The 14,313-nt window shown below is 40.4% G+C and overlaps 2 protein-coding genes across 15 annotated transcripts in view; both read right to left on the bottom strand.

Annotated features, from left to right (window-relative positions):
* baiap2b (BAR/IMD domain containing adaptor protein 2b) overlaps positions 1-5,208 on the bottom strand; it is a 77,408-nt gene extending 72,200 nt beyond the window's left edge. For all 14 annotated transcript variants that reach the window (XM_086304507.1, XM_086304504.1, XM_086304510.1 and 11 more), the window contains exon 1: positions 2,958-5,208. In XM_086304507.1, the coding sequence (XP_086160633.1) occupies positions 2,958-2,966 (9 nt within the window). In that variant the 5' untranslated portion in view covers positions 2,967-5,208. The remainder of the gene's footprint in view (positions 1-2,957) is intronic.
* A 150-nt stretch (positions 5,209-5,358) lies between these two features.
* Positions 5,359-13,546, bottom strand: LOC147323872 (charged multivesicular body protein 6-like). Its single transcript, XM_086304541.1, has 8 exons — positions 13,188-13,546; positions 12,609-12,718; positions 11,782-11,869; positions 11,615-11,701; positions 11,464-11,529; positions 11,192-11,272; positions 10,996-11,068; positions 5,359-7,300 (listed from the first exon to the last, which is right to left on the bottom strand). Exons 1-8 carry the CDS (start codon positions 13,248-13,250, stop codon positions 7,251-7,253), a joined length of 618 nt encoding a protein of 205 aa, XP_086160667.1. The 5' UTR covers positions 13,251-13,546; the 3' UTR covers positions 5,359-7,250.
* Positions 13,547-14,313: the final 767 nt, after the last annotated feature.

Raw genomic sequence — 14,313 nt, forward strand, 5'->3', positions numbered from 1 at the left:
GCCCAGCTGCAACCACGAACTGGATACACAAAGAAAATGGATGGGCCCCACATAAAAAAAAATCACGTAAACATCCCTGAAAGAACCCACCCTAAAATCGTCATCATGACATCAAACAGTTGGTCCTTATATTCTGATTTAGCTGGATACAGCAGAGCCCCTGACAGTGCGGCAGCTTGTCCAAGCTGTACTCCACACCTTATTCTATGATAGCTGGGATAAGTCTCCAGCCCCCCACAAACCTGAATTAGATAAGTGGAGGTGAATAGATGGATGTATGGATAGATTTAGCAGTAAAATACAGTTTTTAATTAAATTAGCACAGACACTTTGACACGCTTTCTTTCATGGCTTTAGAAGCTGCTTTTCCCTGTTGGTAATCTGACAGGTGGTTTCACTGCTGAGTTCCTCCTACTAAAAAGCACTAATCTCATTTAAAATGTAAAGGCTGGTTTGTACTGTTTGACAGACTTTATAGGAATCACCTTTTTTTCTTTTTGGGAGTATAGACAGCTTGTTTGACATTAAAGACTTGAAGTCGGGTGATTTTTTTTGTTTCAGTTATCAGTAATCAGGCATCTTTTTTTCATGATAATTGTAATAAAACCTGATTCCTTCGCCCTCTAGCCAATAATTTGTGTTATTATTATTAATATTGTAAGTCATCATGACTGAAACCACCAGGCAGTGTGCTCTTGTGTTATGATGCTTTGCACTGAGTCGAGAAATGCAGCACGGCTTTTAAAGAAGCCACATCTGCTCTGCTGTGTCAGCCACCCCACGCCTCCTCTGCTACAACCATTCACAAGACCTGACTGAGCAGCTCCATACAGAAACTGCAACAATCTTCATCCATTTAGTCGGTACAAATATTACATTTTCCAGTATCCCTATTCTTATAGTGATTTATTCAGTCTGTGTTTATTATTTCAGTCATTTAGACCCTCCGGCTCAGTCTTCCCTCTACATAAAAGGGGCTGTAAGATAATGGAAAGGGTTTTTTTGTGTGTTTGTTTTGTGAAAATGTAAGTTTTAATAAACCCACAACAGAGAAAGATTTTACCGTGGCCCCATATGTGTGCCTGCTCTATATTTGTGTGGCGGTTGGGTGAGTGGGCTCTGGTTGGTATGAGTGGGATGGAGCCACATTTACTTGGATTTGTAAGCCCTGGATTGTGGGCCGGGAAATCCCACACATCACGATCTGAGAGCTGCTGAATGGGGATGTATTTAAATAAAAGAGACAGAAGCAGAAGATAACAGAAGATAAGTGCGAAAGAGGACAGTCATGCCTTTTTCTTTTCTGCAACACTTTTTTTTCTCTCGTTTAGTGAGATAGAGCAGATATTTAAGAGCAGCTTGTAGACCAGATAATAAAGTGGCACCGTGGATCTCTACCAGAACAGACTTATTTTGTTTTGTTCATCACATCCGATTAGAGCGAGTCCCGAGGAAACCAAACTGCAGACAGTTAGTGGAAATCAATCAGGCATGTTTGGTCTTCACTGGAGCAAACAGCAGCCTTCCCACTGTCAGCGAGGCTATTGATTTAGTCCTCTGTGAATATTCAATCCCCACAATTAGTTTCCGTAATTGAATGTGAGCTGCCATTATGTTTGCTGACATCCAACCTATTCTGAAGTATAATTGTACACAAATTAATTAAGACATTGATTATTAATTATGGGTAGTTTGAGAAATAAACAAAGCTGGAGGCTTAAGACTGAACTCAGGCGTGAAGTGGCAAAAATGATGACCTGAAACTAATAAAATGACAACAACAACAACACAAAGCATTTAACCATTAAACTTATCCAGTCTTTTGATGCCCCTGATACAAATTTCTGGCATTTAATCCAAAATGAGCATATAGCCCCTAAAAATAGTCTCAGTTAGTACATTGGTTTGCTGAAGGTTGTTCCTTTACACATACTTTTTAAATTTTCTTTTGGTTTAAACTGGGTTCTACTTGAGGCTGGGGTTCAAACCACAAAATAAACATCTATGAGATGTGACGTTTTTGGCAGGATAAGATTGGTATTATTCTAAATATATAACATATGAAACCGCTTATGAGCTGTCTTATGAGATCAATGCAGATTCTGGATCTGAAAATGAAGGCCATTTAACCATGCAGTCTTGATAAAAACCAGCGTGGAGCAACACATCTGGTTGCAAATGGGAGGCCTGATTGTATGGAAGTAAACAGTCGTTGGCTCCTTTGGTCTGTGATCTCATGAATTTACAGGCTGACGATTTTCCAGACAAATTTATGGTTTTTTTTTACACAGCATGATCTTTATATGTCAGCTATGATCTCTGTCAGTGTCAAACAGGTAAATAAAACAGGGAACAAATTAGGGTGGGCTCACTTTATAACAGATGACCTGTTACTGCATGAGGATGTAGTGTCAGTTTACATATTTATGTCAGATTTAACACATTTTCATGACCTCTGGTTTCAAAAAAGCTAAGATTGGACTGTGATGACACTCAGAGTGGTATATCCATGGTCTATTATATGAAGCTGTATCCACGTGGCTTCAATCAGCATACCTGAAGGCACCAGCCCAGAAGTAATGTCTTTCCAATGTATTTTTATCCATTTTAAGCATTTAAAACATTTTAGTGAGCTAATTAGTGATTTAGAGACATTTTATTCATAAATCTGGGGCTTTTCATCCTTTTATTAGACAGCCAAAAATGGAGAGATGATAGGAAGTGAACGGGCAACTGAAAGGGGAACACAGGAAACAGTGTAAAAATTAAGTGACTTGTCAGAATTTGGAAACAAAGTACTTAAAATTGTCCTTTAGGACTGGGGCCTTTAAATAAACTTGTTGAAAATGACATTTCACTTCAGTAAAGTTCTGCATGTGTGTATATTCAGTACAGTGGGGGTGTAATCAGGTAGGCAAGACTCCGGGTGGGCAGGTTACACATACACACCTACATACCTGAAGCATTTATTCAGCAGCGTTTCATGTGAAGCCTACTCATCATCGTCCTCTCAGGCTTTTTCTCTCAGCTTTAGATCCACGTCTGTGATTCATCAGCAAGCGCGGCGCTCTGACATTCAGTCTGTGCGCCGCCCACTCCCACACACCTCCGAAAAGGCTTGTAGTGCACAGTCAGAGTGGATTCAGTCCATTCAAAAAAAAATAAAATAAAAACAAAAAACAGTGTGAAGTGAACAAAAGCAATTCGGGCTATTTCAGACTCGTCAATACATCGGCTTTGTCGGAGAGAATGGTTCAAGGTTAGAGATGGGAACATTTAATGTCTCCCTATCTATCTGATGCTTTGTCCTTAGCTGAATGAGCTTCGATCACCTTCAGAACAATAGCAGAGCAAGGTCATGGTGGGCCTGTACTTTTCATACATGCTAGTCATACATGCTAGAAGCCACAGAATGGGGGGGTAACAGATTCATTATGTGTGTTTTTTTGTTTGTTTTTTTAATATTAAGACTTTAAAGGCCTTTAATCTTTAATATTGATTCAAAAATATGACAAATCAGGTTGCAAACCATAAAACAGACCAATCATTGAGATTTATAATAACACAGATCATTAAACTTGTGCCTCCTACTCTGATGAAATTAAAGAGGATGGTGAGGGCTCGTCAACAGTCTCCCCTTCTTTTATAGCATTGATGAAATGCCAATCGTTACTTTAAAGATAAATCATGCAATTTTATAGAATTCGGTAAAGCACCACACCTCTGTACCCCCATTAGCACCACACTGTGCTATTAAAGTTTTCAATATCTTCACATTTAAATTAAATAAATTGACATAAGGCTAAAACAATGTGGGTAAGCAAATGATTGGATTACAACCCTCAATTTTTCACTGTCAGCAGAGCCTTTTTCATTCCAGATGGACACAAAAGCATTACTGTCATTTAATCGTTAAAGTGATCTGTGCAGGACATTCAAGCTCCTCCACACCAAAGCAGGAAACAAATTTCTTTGTATGCCATCATCTGACCCATTTCCCCTTGTGTGATGTGGGAAATAGGTTAAACATACACCGATCAGACGTAAAATGATGACCGCTGACAGGTGAAGTGAATACCTATCATATTCACTGATGGATATTCATGGAGGGAGGGGTTATATAAAGGAGCAAGTTAACATTTTGTCCTCAGGGTCAGGGCATCTCCAGTAGAGTGTTCCTCTATCAACAGTGGTCCAAGGAAGGAACAGAAGGCACATGGGGAATGAAGGCTGGCCCATGTGGTCCAATCCAACAGATGGATCTACTGAAATTCCTGAAAAACTTCATGCTGGTTCTGACAGAAAGGTGTCATAGTACAGAGTGAATCACAGTTTGCTGTGTATGGGGATGCAGAGCTGCAGACCAGTCCAGCTGCCTGTGCTGACCCCTGTCCACTGTTAAAAGCACTAACCATGTGCACGCAAGCATGAACTGGACCACAGACCAGTGCAGGAAGGTGGCCTCGTCTGGTGAATTCCATTTTCTTCCACATCACGTGGATGGCTGGGTGCATGGATATTGCTCACCTGGGGAAAACCTGGCACCAGCACGTCACCATGGAAAGAAGACAAGTCGGTGGAGGCAATGTGATTCTTTTGAGCAATGTTCTGCTGGGAAACCTTGAGATGCTACTTTGACATGTAGCTTCTACCTAAGCATGGTTGGAAACCATGTACCTTCTTTCAGAGGAACAGCATTCCCTGATGGCCCCTTTCAGCATGATAATCCACCCTGCCACAAAAACTGGTTCAGGAATGGTTTGAGGAGCACAACAAGTTTGAAGTGTTGACTTGACCTCCGTATTTCCCAGATCTTAATCCAATTGGGCATCTCTGGGATGTGCTGGACCCCAGCACACCTTCAGGCATCTAGTTAAGTCCATGCCTTGACAGGTTAGGGCTGTTTGGGGAGCAAATGGGGGACCAACACAATGCTATGCCTGATTGGTATAGATTTAGAAAAATAAGGCGGCCCAAAATATTACATTTTAGCTACAAGATAACTTTCATCTGGATATGAGAGGGAAGCCCCACAGTAAACTGTGTACCTAATTCAGTTTTATTTACACAGCACCAGTTCAAAACAGTCATCTCAAGGTCCTTATGTAAGGACCCTACAAAATTAGAGACAGAAGCTCAGTGATGAAAGAATCCCTTATAAGAAGCATTTGGAGATAGTGGAGAGAAGGACTCCCATTTATTCCAACACATAGAGACCACCTGCCTTGGTCAGTTGTGAAGTGAGGAGAGAGAAAACTGGAGACCAGCAGCTTCAAAACTGAGTCATCTGCTGCCACCTTGTGTTCACTCACTGAATAACAATCGGAACAGTGATTTACAGGCAGTGAGATAACGAACGGCAATAAAAAAACACTTTTATTGTAAAAAGAATATATAGAGGTACAATATCTGAGGCCATTTTAAGACAAGTAGTTTGCAGCAGGACTGGCGAATCGCAGACTGTCAGTATTAGTCATCAGTGTTTCTGTCTGTGAGATTAACTGATTTACAGATTAGTTAGCTGGATCTTCAAAGATGCACAAGCTTTAAGCCTTCTGGATCTAGGCCACCCTTCTTGCACCACTTTAACATGAATATGTAAGAAAATCTAAAGCATCATACGCAAACACTGAAATAATTAGTTTTGATCATACTTGATGGGTAAAGCCCCAGGTTCTGTCAAGTTATTACCTTGAAGAGATTACCAGCTGTTGTCTGGGCGTCAGAGGTAAGCCCACAGACGATATGATTAGCCCTTTCTCCAATGACACTGAACTAATCCACAAGGGGAGCAAGGAATTAGATTAGTTAAGCTGCTTGAAAAGGGGTCAGACTGAGAGAATATTCTGCGAATCTGATGCAAATAGTTTTTTTTGTTTTGTTTTTTGGGGGGTACTTTAGGGTGGGTTGAGTAACTCAGAAAGCAAAGCCAGATGAAGAGAAGGCCTTTACGGTAAGAGAAAGACACCAAAGACTTTACAGAGAAAATGTTATGTTTCTGTTATACCTGCTTTAAAGGATCAGTTCACTCAAATCACAAGAAAAACAACGTACCCCTCCATCCTGTTGCTAAATGCAAATGTTTTATAAGCAAAGATTTTTAAAAACTAGCAGAAATGAGATCTAATCATCCCTTTTTGCAATCACAAATAAGTTAATACATGGAAGAAAAATGTCTCTATGTGAACTTGTCAGAGACCAATGATGGTTCCCAGGCTTGTTTCTCTGTTATTACATTCACCGATCACCGATCCATCATCTATGTTACTATGTTTGCGGAGATGCTTGTTTTGCGCTCCTCAAGTTTTTGTTTCACCAGATGTGTGCGTTTGTTGCAGGGAGGCTGAGTGGGAGATTTTACACAGATAAAAACAGGCTGAGTGCATTAGTAGAACGACATATATCAAAGAAAGTAAAGAGCCAGGCAAATGTTAGGGTGAACAATTTATCGCCATATGTGAAGGAGGCTCTGTTCATGGTGAAAGTTGGAAATTAACTCCTCCATCATTTTGTTCTATGTGTTTAGGTCACAAAGTCTACAATAAGGGTAGATAGGGCTAACTCCATTTACTCCAACTTGCTGTACAGGTATCAGTTACTGGTGAGCACACAGAGGGCAAACAAGATGACAGGAAGGTGGATCAGATCGCCAGAGCACAGCACCATCATAATGTCTCTTCTGCATTTTTACCCCTCCCTCACAGGACAAACGACAGAACAGATATATGTATTCTACAGCAGGAAAAAAGCAATTTAATCTCAGCTGGACTTACTGCAGCTGTAAAGCAAAAAAACTAAAAACTAAAAAAAAAAAAAAAAAAATCACCACAATCTGAGAAAGCATGGCAGCACAGACCTGGATGCACAGAGCTAAATGTGTGTTTCTGTAATGTGGGTGAACTGGTTCTTTAAAAACATTACCCATCAGGCGAAGATATTTTGAGGGAGGAATTAAAATGACATACACACATGGCTTTAGGTCACTGTATGTCAAATGACTGATGGTAAACACAGAGAACTAATCAAACAAAGGTTAGGCACGATAATCTGATCTCACAGGTCTTCATGGTTCAATCAGCATTTGTGACTGCGGTGAACCGGTCCTGACTCGCTTCACGTGTGAACCTGCAGCCCATGAGGAGAAACAGCCGCTGGATGGGGTGGAGGAGGCTCGGTTATCTGAGACTGGCTGCTGTCTTTGGGTCTTTGAGCAACCAGCTGCTGTCGGCTGAAGATCCTCAGTCGTGCTCCTACAAAGCGAGCGCCTCTCGCTGCGGTTTCTTCTTGGGACGCTCCCGCTCTGAAACAAAGAGATTGACAGAGAAAGAAGCAGGATGAGGGGCCGTAGAGTCGTGACATGCTAAATCTTTATAGGTAATGTTACAGTATTTTACAGCATTTTAGTATGCTTCAGTGCTTGCTATTGTTTGCATACCATGTACACCAGTTATCTTCCTGAAGTTTTTCAAGTTTGGTTAACCAATGTATTATTTTATGCTCCAAGCTTTTTCCTCTGCTGAGACTAGTTTACTTTATTGAACTTTACTTACCAAAATTGTTTTATTCTGTATTGTTTTATTTGATCTCACTGCAGTGAACTCATTTTTATGCAAAAATAAAACCCAAGTTCATTTTTCTTGAAGCCTGACCTGACAGCAGACACAACATCATCACCATCTTGTCCAATAACATAAAACACACAACCTGGACCTGCTGTGAGATCACAGATCAAGTGCAGAAAACTCACAGATCCAACAATGCAGAAACAAAACTGAGGTTTCAGCCACAGGGGCCTAGAGACGGGTCAGCGAACATATGGCAACAAGTGGTTGCTAAGGAAAAATTTGTATTTTTTGAATGGTTGACGAGGATTTGCTGGACATTTGCCGTCGGTAGAGTGAAACTGGATGCAAAGAAGCACACGGTGCTGCCCCCAAAAACCCCTTATGGCCTCTTGTCAACCATTTAAGGAATTACAAACTTCTCTGTAGCGACCAGATGTTGGGTGTCACTGCCCAGGCCTAATACAGATTATACATGTATAAAGTATCTACTGAGTACTAATCATGCTACAGTGACCATAGAGTATGTAATCTTGAAGAAACTCTGCCTATGAACTACCAAGGCTACCAAGACTCTTCACATATATACTCGGATTGATTAAAACATTTACTTCAAATAAAGAGTACTTTTACCTTTTATGTGTATAGAAAGTGCATGTATGTAGGTCATTTTTAGTAAATCCAATGTAGCATTTTCACGCTTATATGCATGTTACACACACAATTTAACGGTCCCCAGAGTGATTAAGCTTCAACAATTGACAGCCTTTTACTTCCTATCAGGTGTGCCTCTACCATTCCTCACCATTAACTGAGAGTCAAAGATCACAAAGATGGCAATGGTCAGGATCCTGTTTCTTGACTTTTCCAGTGCCTTTAATACCATCCGGCCCTGTGTGCTTCAAGAAAAACTGAACAGGATGGAGGTGGACCCCTGCCTGGTGGCTTGGATCTCCGACTACCTCACCGACAGACCACAGTACGTCAGGCTGAAGGACATCACGTCTGACACTGTGGTCAGCAGCACAGGAGCACCACAGGGAACTGTGCTGTCCCCTCTTCTCTTCACCCTGTACACCTCTGACTTCTGCTACAACTCTGAATTATGCCACATTCAGAAGTTTGCAGACGACACGGCCATCATGGGGTGTATCTGGGATGATCAGGAAGAGGAGTACAGAAGTCTGGTGAGGAACTTTGTCGCATGGAGTCACACAAACCACCTGCAACTCAACACCTCAAAGACTAAGGAACTGGTTGTGGACTTCGGGAGGTCCAGAGAAGGTCCACTGCCGGTTCAGATAGAGGGGGAGGAGGTGGAGGTGGTCAACAAGTACAAGTACCTCGGGCTGTGGGTGGACAATAAACTGGACTGGTCATGCAACACAGAGCACCTGTATAAAAAAGCCCAAAGCCGACTGTACTTCCTCAGGAGGCTGAGGTCTTTTAACATCTGCAGGAAGCTCCTGAGGATGTTTTACCAGTCAGTGGTTGCTGGAGTACTTTTCTATGCTGTGGTGTGCTGGGGGAGCAGCACAGCAAAGAAGGACTCATCCAGGCTGGAGAAACTGATCAGGAAGGCTAGCTCTGTGGTCGGCATGAAGCTGGACACTCTGGTGACAGTGGCAGAGAAAAGGACATTAAAGAAACTGCTGGACATTATGAACAATGCTGGGCATCCTCTGCACACGACCATAAACAACCAGAAGAGTCTGTTCAGTGACAGGTTGCTTCTCCCCAAGACAAGAACTAACAGACTTAAAAACTCCTTTGTCCCACACGCCATCAGACTGTTTAACTCCTCCCTGGAGGGGAGAGGGAGGGGAGACAGGAGGACAAAGGAGGGGGGAACAACTAAGCTGTAGTGCCTCTTCACCTCACTGTGCAATACCTTGTGCAATACTTTTTGTAAATAGTCAACAGTGCAATAGACTCAATACTTGAAATGTGCAATTCACTTGTATTTTTATTTTTTATTCCTATTTATTCTATTTATCCCCTTTGTATATTTTATTTATATTGTCTCTGTATATATATATATATATATATATATATATATATATATATATATATATATATATATATATATATATATATATATATGTGTGTGTGTGTGTGTGTGTGTGTGTGTGTGTGTGTGTGTGTGTATTATATATATATATATATATAATATTCTGTAACTCTGTAACTTCTGTCGGTGCTGTGCTTTTTTGGAAATCGAATTTCCCAGAGGAACCCACCCGAGGGATTAATAAAGTTCTATCTAATCTATCTAATCTAATCTAATCTAATGAGACGGGAATCTTTCCAGACATTTTGATTCAGCAGCGAAAGAACAATGATCGACACAAAAATCTGCAAGTAGTGGCTGCAAACAGCTGCAGGGCAGGTTTTTGCCATTTATTTGAATAAAAACGTGATGTTAATAGATGTAATAACCTCGCTTTCTGAGGACCTCTCTCTTCTGAGCTTTGCATTTAAGCATCTAATAAAGCGCCAACGTGACAAGAAGACACCTCGTTAAAGACCTTTTTAAAGACGTGAGACAGCAGCGAGATTTAAGCTTCATCACACTGCATGTTTTAGTTTTAAACAGAGTGATAAGGTCACCGGGGCCCACGGTGACTCAGCACAGCCTTTTAATAAAAGCATTCTATTTATTGACTCCTCTAAAATTACTTTCTGGTGGTGAAGTGTTTACAGTCGTGGAAAGAAGATATTATTGAGGTTTCAGCACAGCCTCTGCGATATGAAACACGATGGGAGGATGGCTGTTGGATTTTTTCTATGAAGTGTCATGCACATATTCTAAAAGTCATTAGTAATAATAATAATAATAATAACATATTTATTAACAGGTGCCTTTAAAGGTCACCTTACATTAGTACAACAAAATAAAACGTATGGAGAGGATCAGATAAATATGGAGGAGCGAGGTTATAAAGTAAGAAGTGGGATCTTCAAATTTACAGGGAGGTGAATGGGAACCCAATGGAGCTGTTTAAGAACAGCTGTTACATGTTCAGTGGATCTAATTCTGGATATAATATGAGCAGCTATATTTTGAACTAACTGCAGTTTGTGGAGAGATTTCTGAGATAGACCACAGAGAAGAGAATTACAGTAATCTAAATGAAATATGACAAGTGCATTGACAAGTATGACGGTACTGTTTGGAGTGAGCGAAGGATGAAGGCGGTTAATATGAAGATTAAAAAAAAAAGAAGAAGACTGAGTGACATTATTAATATGTACTGTGAAGGAAAGAGTGCTGTCAAGGATAAAACCAAGACTCTTAACCTGAGGAGGTGTGACAACAGAGTTATCAATGGATAATGAAAGACTTCTGGTTGGAACTTTAGTCAGTCTTGCTTTTTGAACAGGACTGTGCAGCAGTGTGAACCTGGGATAGGAAAAACATGAGACAACAAACCTGGTTGCTCCTCCGCGGCCTCTGGAACGTCTGGCAGTTTGTCTGAAGGGACCTCAGGAAGCTCGACATCTCCCTGAGAGAAAGTTCAAAATCCGACAGGTCAGAACTCAGAATCAAAATGAAGAGCAGGGTGCTGCTTGCTAAAAGTGCGATCTAATCTTTTCTTTTTCTTTCTTTTAAAGCTGATTAAACTAACCTGAGTTATTGCCTCCAGTTCAGCCAGCACAGCATCTTCATCCTCCTGAGATAAGGAGCCGGCCAGCATGTCGTCAATTTGCTGCAGAGAGACGACAAGTTTTTAAAAAGTGAAATGACTGTGGATACGAACCAATTTTACATCTGTGAAATTTAATCTACAGAGATTTGAGAAATCCTTTTAAATTTTCACTCTCTCCACATCTACTTGCAGAATGAAGTAAAAGAGGCTAAAATAATAAATGAACCCAATTACCAGCTGAAAGGACCTACCCTTTGGTACTCAATGGCATCTTGAGTTTCATCCATAATCCGTTCTACTTCTTCAATAGACATCACCTGCAGCGAAAAAGAGTTGATAACAGCTCATGAATAACAGGTGATGAATTTTAAAAACATCTGCAGGCCACATGTCATCACCTACCTCATGCATTTTCTTCAGGCATTCATTTCCAACTTTCAATCCATCGATGACTTTCCTTTCGATCTGGGCGAATTCCAGGTCTTGAACCTGAAACGAGGAGCACAGGGAGGAGCTGTGAGCGCCACCTAAACGCTGCTGAGTGTCAGTGCAGTTCGCCGATCGCTCACCATGCGCTCCAGGTTGCTTATCTGGTTCTCTGTCTTGTCCAAGAGTTGATCTTGATAGCGTTTCTTCTTCAGTAAGAGAAGAGCTTTCCTGTTCAAATAAACACGTTAAAGCTTGTAGTAAGGAGGGAGAAATGTAAGAGATGATTGACAATCAAAAAAAAAGCGCTGCACAAAATGTCTCGTCTTCCCAAATTCTTTTTGCAACAGTAAAAAAAACCTCTCTTCTTTCCCATCTCCCATCCCATTTGCTTTCTTGCCACTATTAACTGGCTTTGGATTTACGTTTAGTTTCTGATTCTCTGTCCAAGCACCCTGAGCACATGCACCAACACTGTACATGTGCTCACAGTCAGCTGCAGTAGATAACCCAGAGAAAACAAAAGGAAGGTTGATAAAGAAGTTTGGAGAGAAGGTGATTTTCATCCAGTTCAGCCCTCTGTTAAACTGAATTTGGTGACAGTGAAAGGAAATATTTTGGATTCTTCACAGCTGCTCAAACAAGCAAAACAACTGAAGACGTCAGCTTGATTTGTGTTTTTCGCTATTTATTATTTTTTAAGGATTCTGCCTGAAATAAGCTTTAGAGACATCAATTAGAACAACATTTCAGAACTGCAGATTTCAAAACTTTATTTTTCTTAATTTTAATTTTATATTAATGAACTCTGGGAAGTCAGCTGCAAGAACAGTTGCAGGGAAGCTGTCCTTTCTGTCCTGAGTATTACGCTCCCTATTGAGCAGTATTGATATATTTCGTGCTGAGAACATATATGCCTTTACTCTCCTTTCAATCATTACTATGGTTTCATTGATTATACTGTACTCACTCTTTTTTGCCATCCTTCAGCAGCTGTTTGGCCAGAAGCCTCTCCTTCTCCAGCTGCACATTGATCTTCTTTTGATACTGCCTGAGCTTATCTCTTTGCTGTTTGAGTTGCTGAAATGAGGAAATAGAGACATGAACGAAGCAAACACCTGCACTGCACTCAGATACGCTTCAAACTAATTCAGCCATACCAACTTCTTGTTGATCCAGGTTTAGAAATTGTAGCAGTCTGCACAAACTACAGCAGCTATAATCTGATTATTACTGGCTGCGCTTACGTTAAGGTCCTCCGGTAATACCGGCATAGAAAAATAAGTACACTACAGTGTTAGAATTTGAATGACTTACAGTGTTTGCTTAAAGGACACTTTAAAGAACGAATCGAAGAGGATTAAGCGGTTAAGTACGTTAAGACAGAAGAGTAGACCCTGAATAATAATAACATTTAGATGTTTTGCTTTATAAAATATTGCTGAGGGCTACTCGATAACCGAAGTTGTTAAATTAGCACACAAGAGCTCGCTCTGTTTTACAGCACAGAATTCCAGGCTAACACTTGAGCTAGCTGTGTGACACTTACCAAAATCGCTTTGTCTTGTTCTGTCACTCGGGTTTGTTTCTTTTTTCCAAAAAGATTTCCCATCCTGGCACAGCATGCCAGCTAAAAGTCTCAACCAAAAAGCAAAAAAGGAGGGCAAACTACTTAAATGTAAAGCTAAATTCAAGAGACAGACTTGTGAAGATTCTCCTCCATTATTTGTGTAGTCATCTGTGTCCACACCCACACCAGGAAGGACGGTGTCCCGGCAGGGACAGACACTTCTGGTATGACATTTGGTTAAAGCGCCCATTTAGAGCAAACTTATGACAGACCTGCCGTTATTTAACATGAAAATACTTTAAAATCACAGCTGTTTCGAGGGTAGAGCCGAGTAATCGTAAACACAGTTTAAAATAAAGAGATCCACCAGTTTCCACTGCCCTCCAGTGGTCAGACACAGAAACTACAGTGTGAACGTACAAAACTTCCGGTGTGGACTTTCAAAGTAGAGTGACAATACAAACAGTCAGAGTAACCTGTGATAAAGGATTGGAAATTTGCATGTTAATTAATTTAACTTCCACAGATTGAGTATTTGGAGTGTGTTAGATTTGTGTGTTTTGTTTTTTTGTTCTTTTACAAAAGTTTGAATTTAATTTAATCTTCATAATTTAAAAAATTTCCCAATGAAAATGAAAAAAGCAAATTAATTCTAGATGATTTTACCGTTCTCAAACAAATTTTTCTAGCACAGTTCTCTGCACCCACTGTTACACTCACATTAATTATTAATAATTCAAACTCACATTTTTATAATTACGTTTTCACTCTAACATCTTCCTGATTTATTCTAAGTCCAAACATTCAGTCACGAGCTATTTAAAAGTGGCCACGTTTACTTTTTAAAAAAACTAGGTGTGAAAGTATGGGTACAGAGTGCAGAAAATATGGATCAAATCAGGGTTCGGGAGTAATACACTGAAAAAAAAAAGGAACAAGACACAACCACTGAACTACTGTTCCCGGGTCTTTTTTTGTCAAAGCCCCTGAATACTTGAAATACTACCAAGATAAACAGCAGAAAATGACTAACTAGGATGGGGCTATGGTGAACGACAAACACGGCAAGACAAAAAACAAGAAACGAGTTCAATCTATGGCTGAG

Source organism: Aulonocara sp. 'chitande type north' Nkhata Bay, linkage group LG8 (assembly GCF_057382095.1).
Source record: "Aulonocara sp. 'chitande type north' Nkhata Bay isolate Kocher_YH1m ecotype deep benthic linkage group LG8, A_spYH_male_GT1.1, whole genome shotgun sequence".
Classification (NCBI taxonomy): Eukaryota; Metazoa; Chordata; class Actinopteri; order Cichliformes; family Cichlidae; genus Aulonocara; species Aulonocara sp. 'chitande type north' Nkhata Bay.

What these genes read in the sequence shown, in the direction of transcription:
- LOC147323872 (XM_086304541.1), bottom strand. Translation starts at nt 13,250, where the DNA reads ATGGGAAATCTTTTTGGAAAAAAGAAACAAACCCGAGTGACAGAACAA. An exon ending in GCCTGAAGAAAATGCATGAG is followed by an intron (nt 11,530 to 11,614) that starts GTAGGTGATGAC and finishes TTTTCGCTGCAG; the next exon opens with GTGATGTCTATTGAAGAAGT. An exon ending in AACTGGAGGCAATAACTCAG is followed by an intron (nt 11,069 to 11,191) that starts GTTAGTTTAATC and finishes ACTTTCTCTCAG; the next exon opens with GGAGATGTCGAGCTTCCTGA.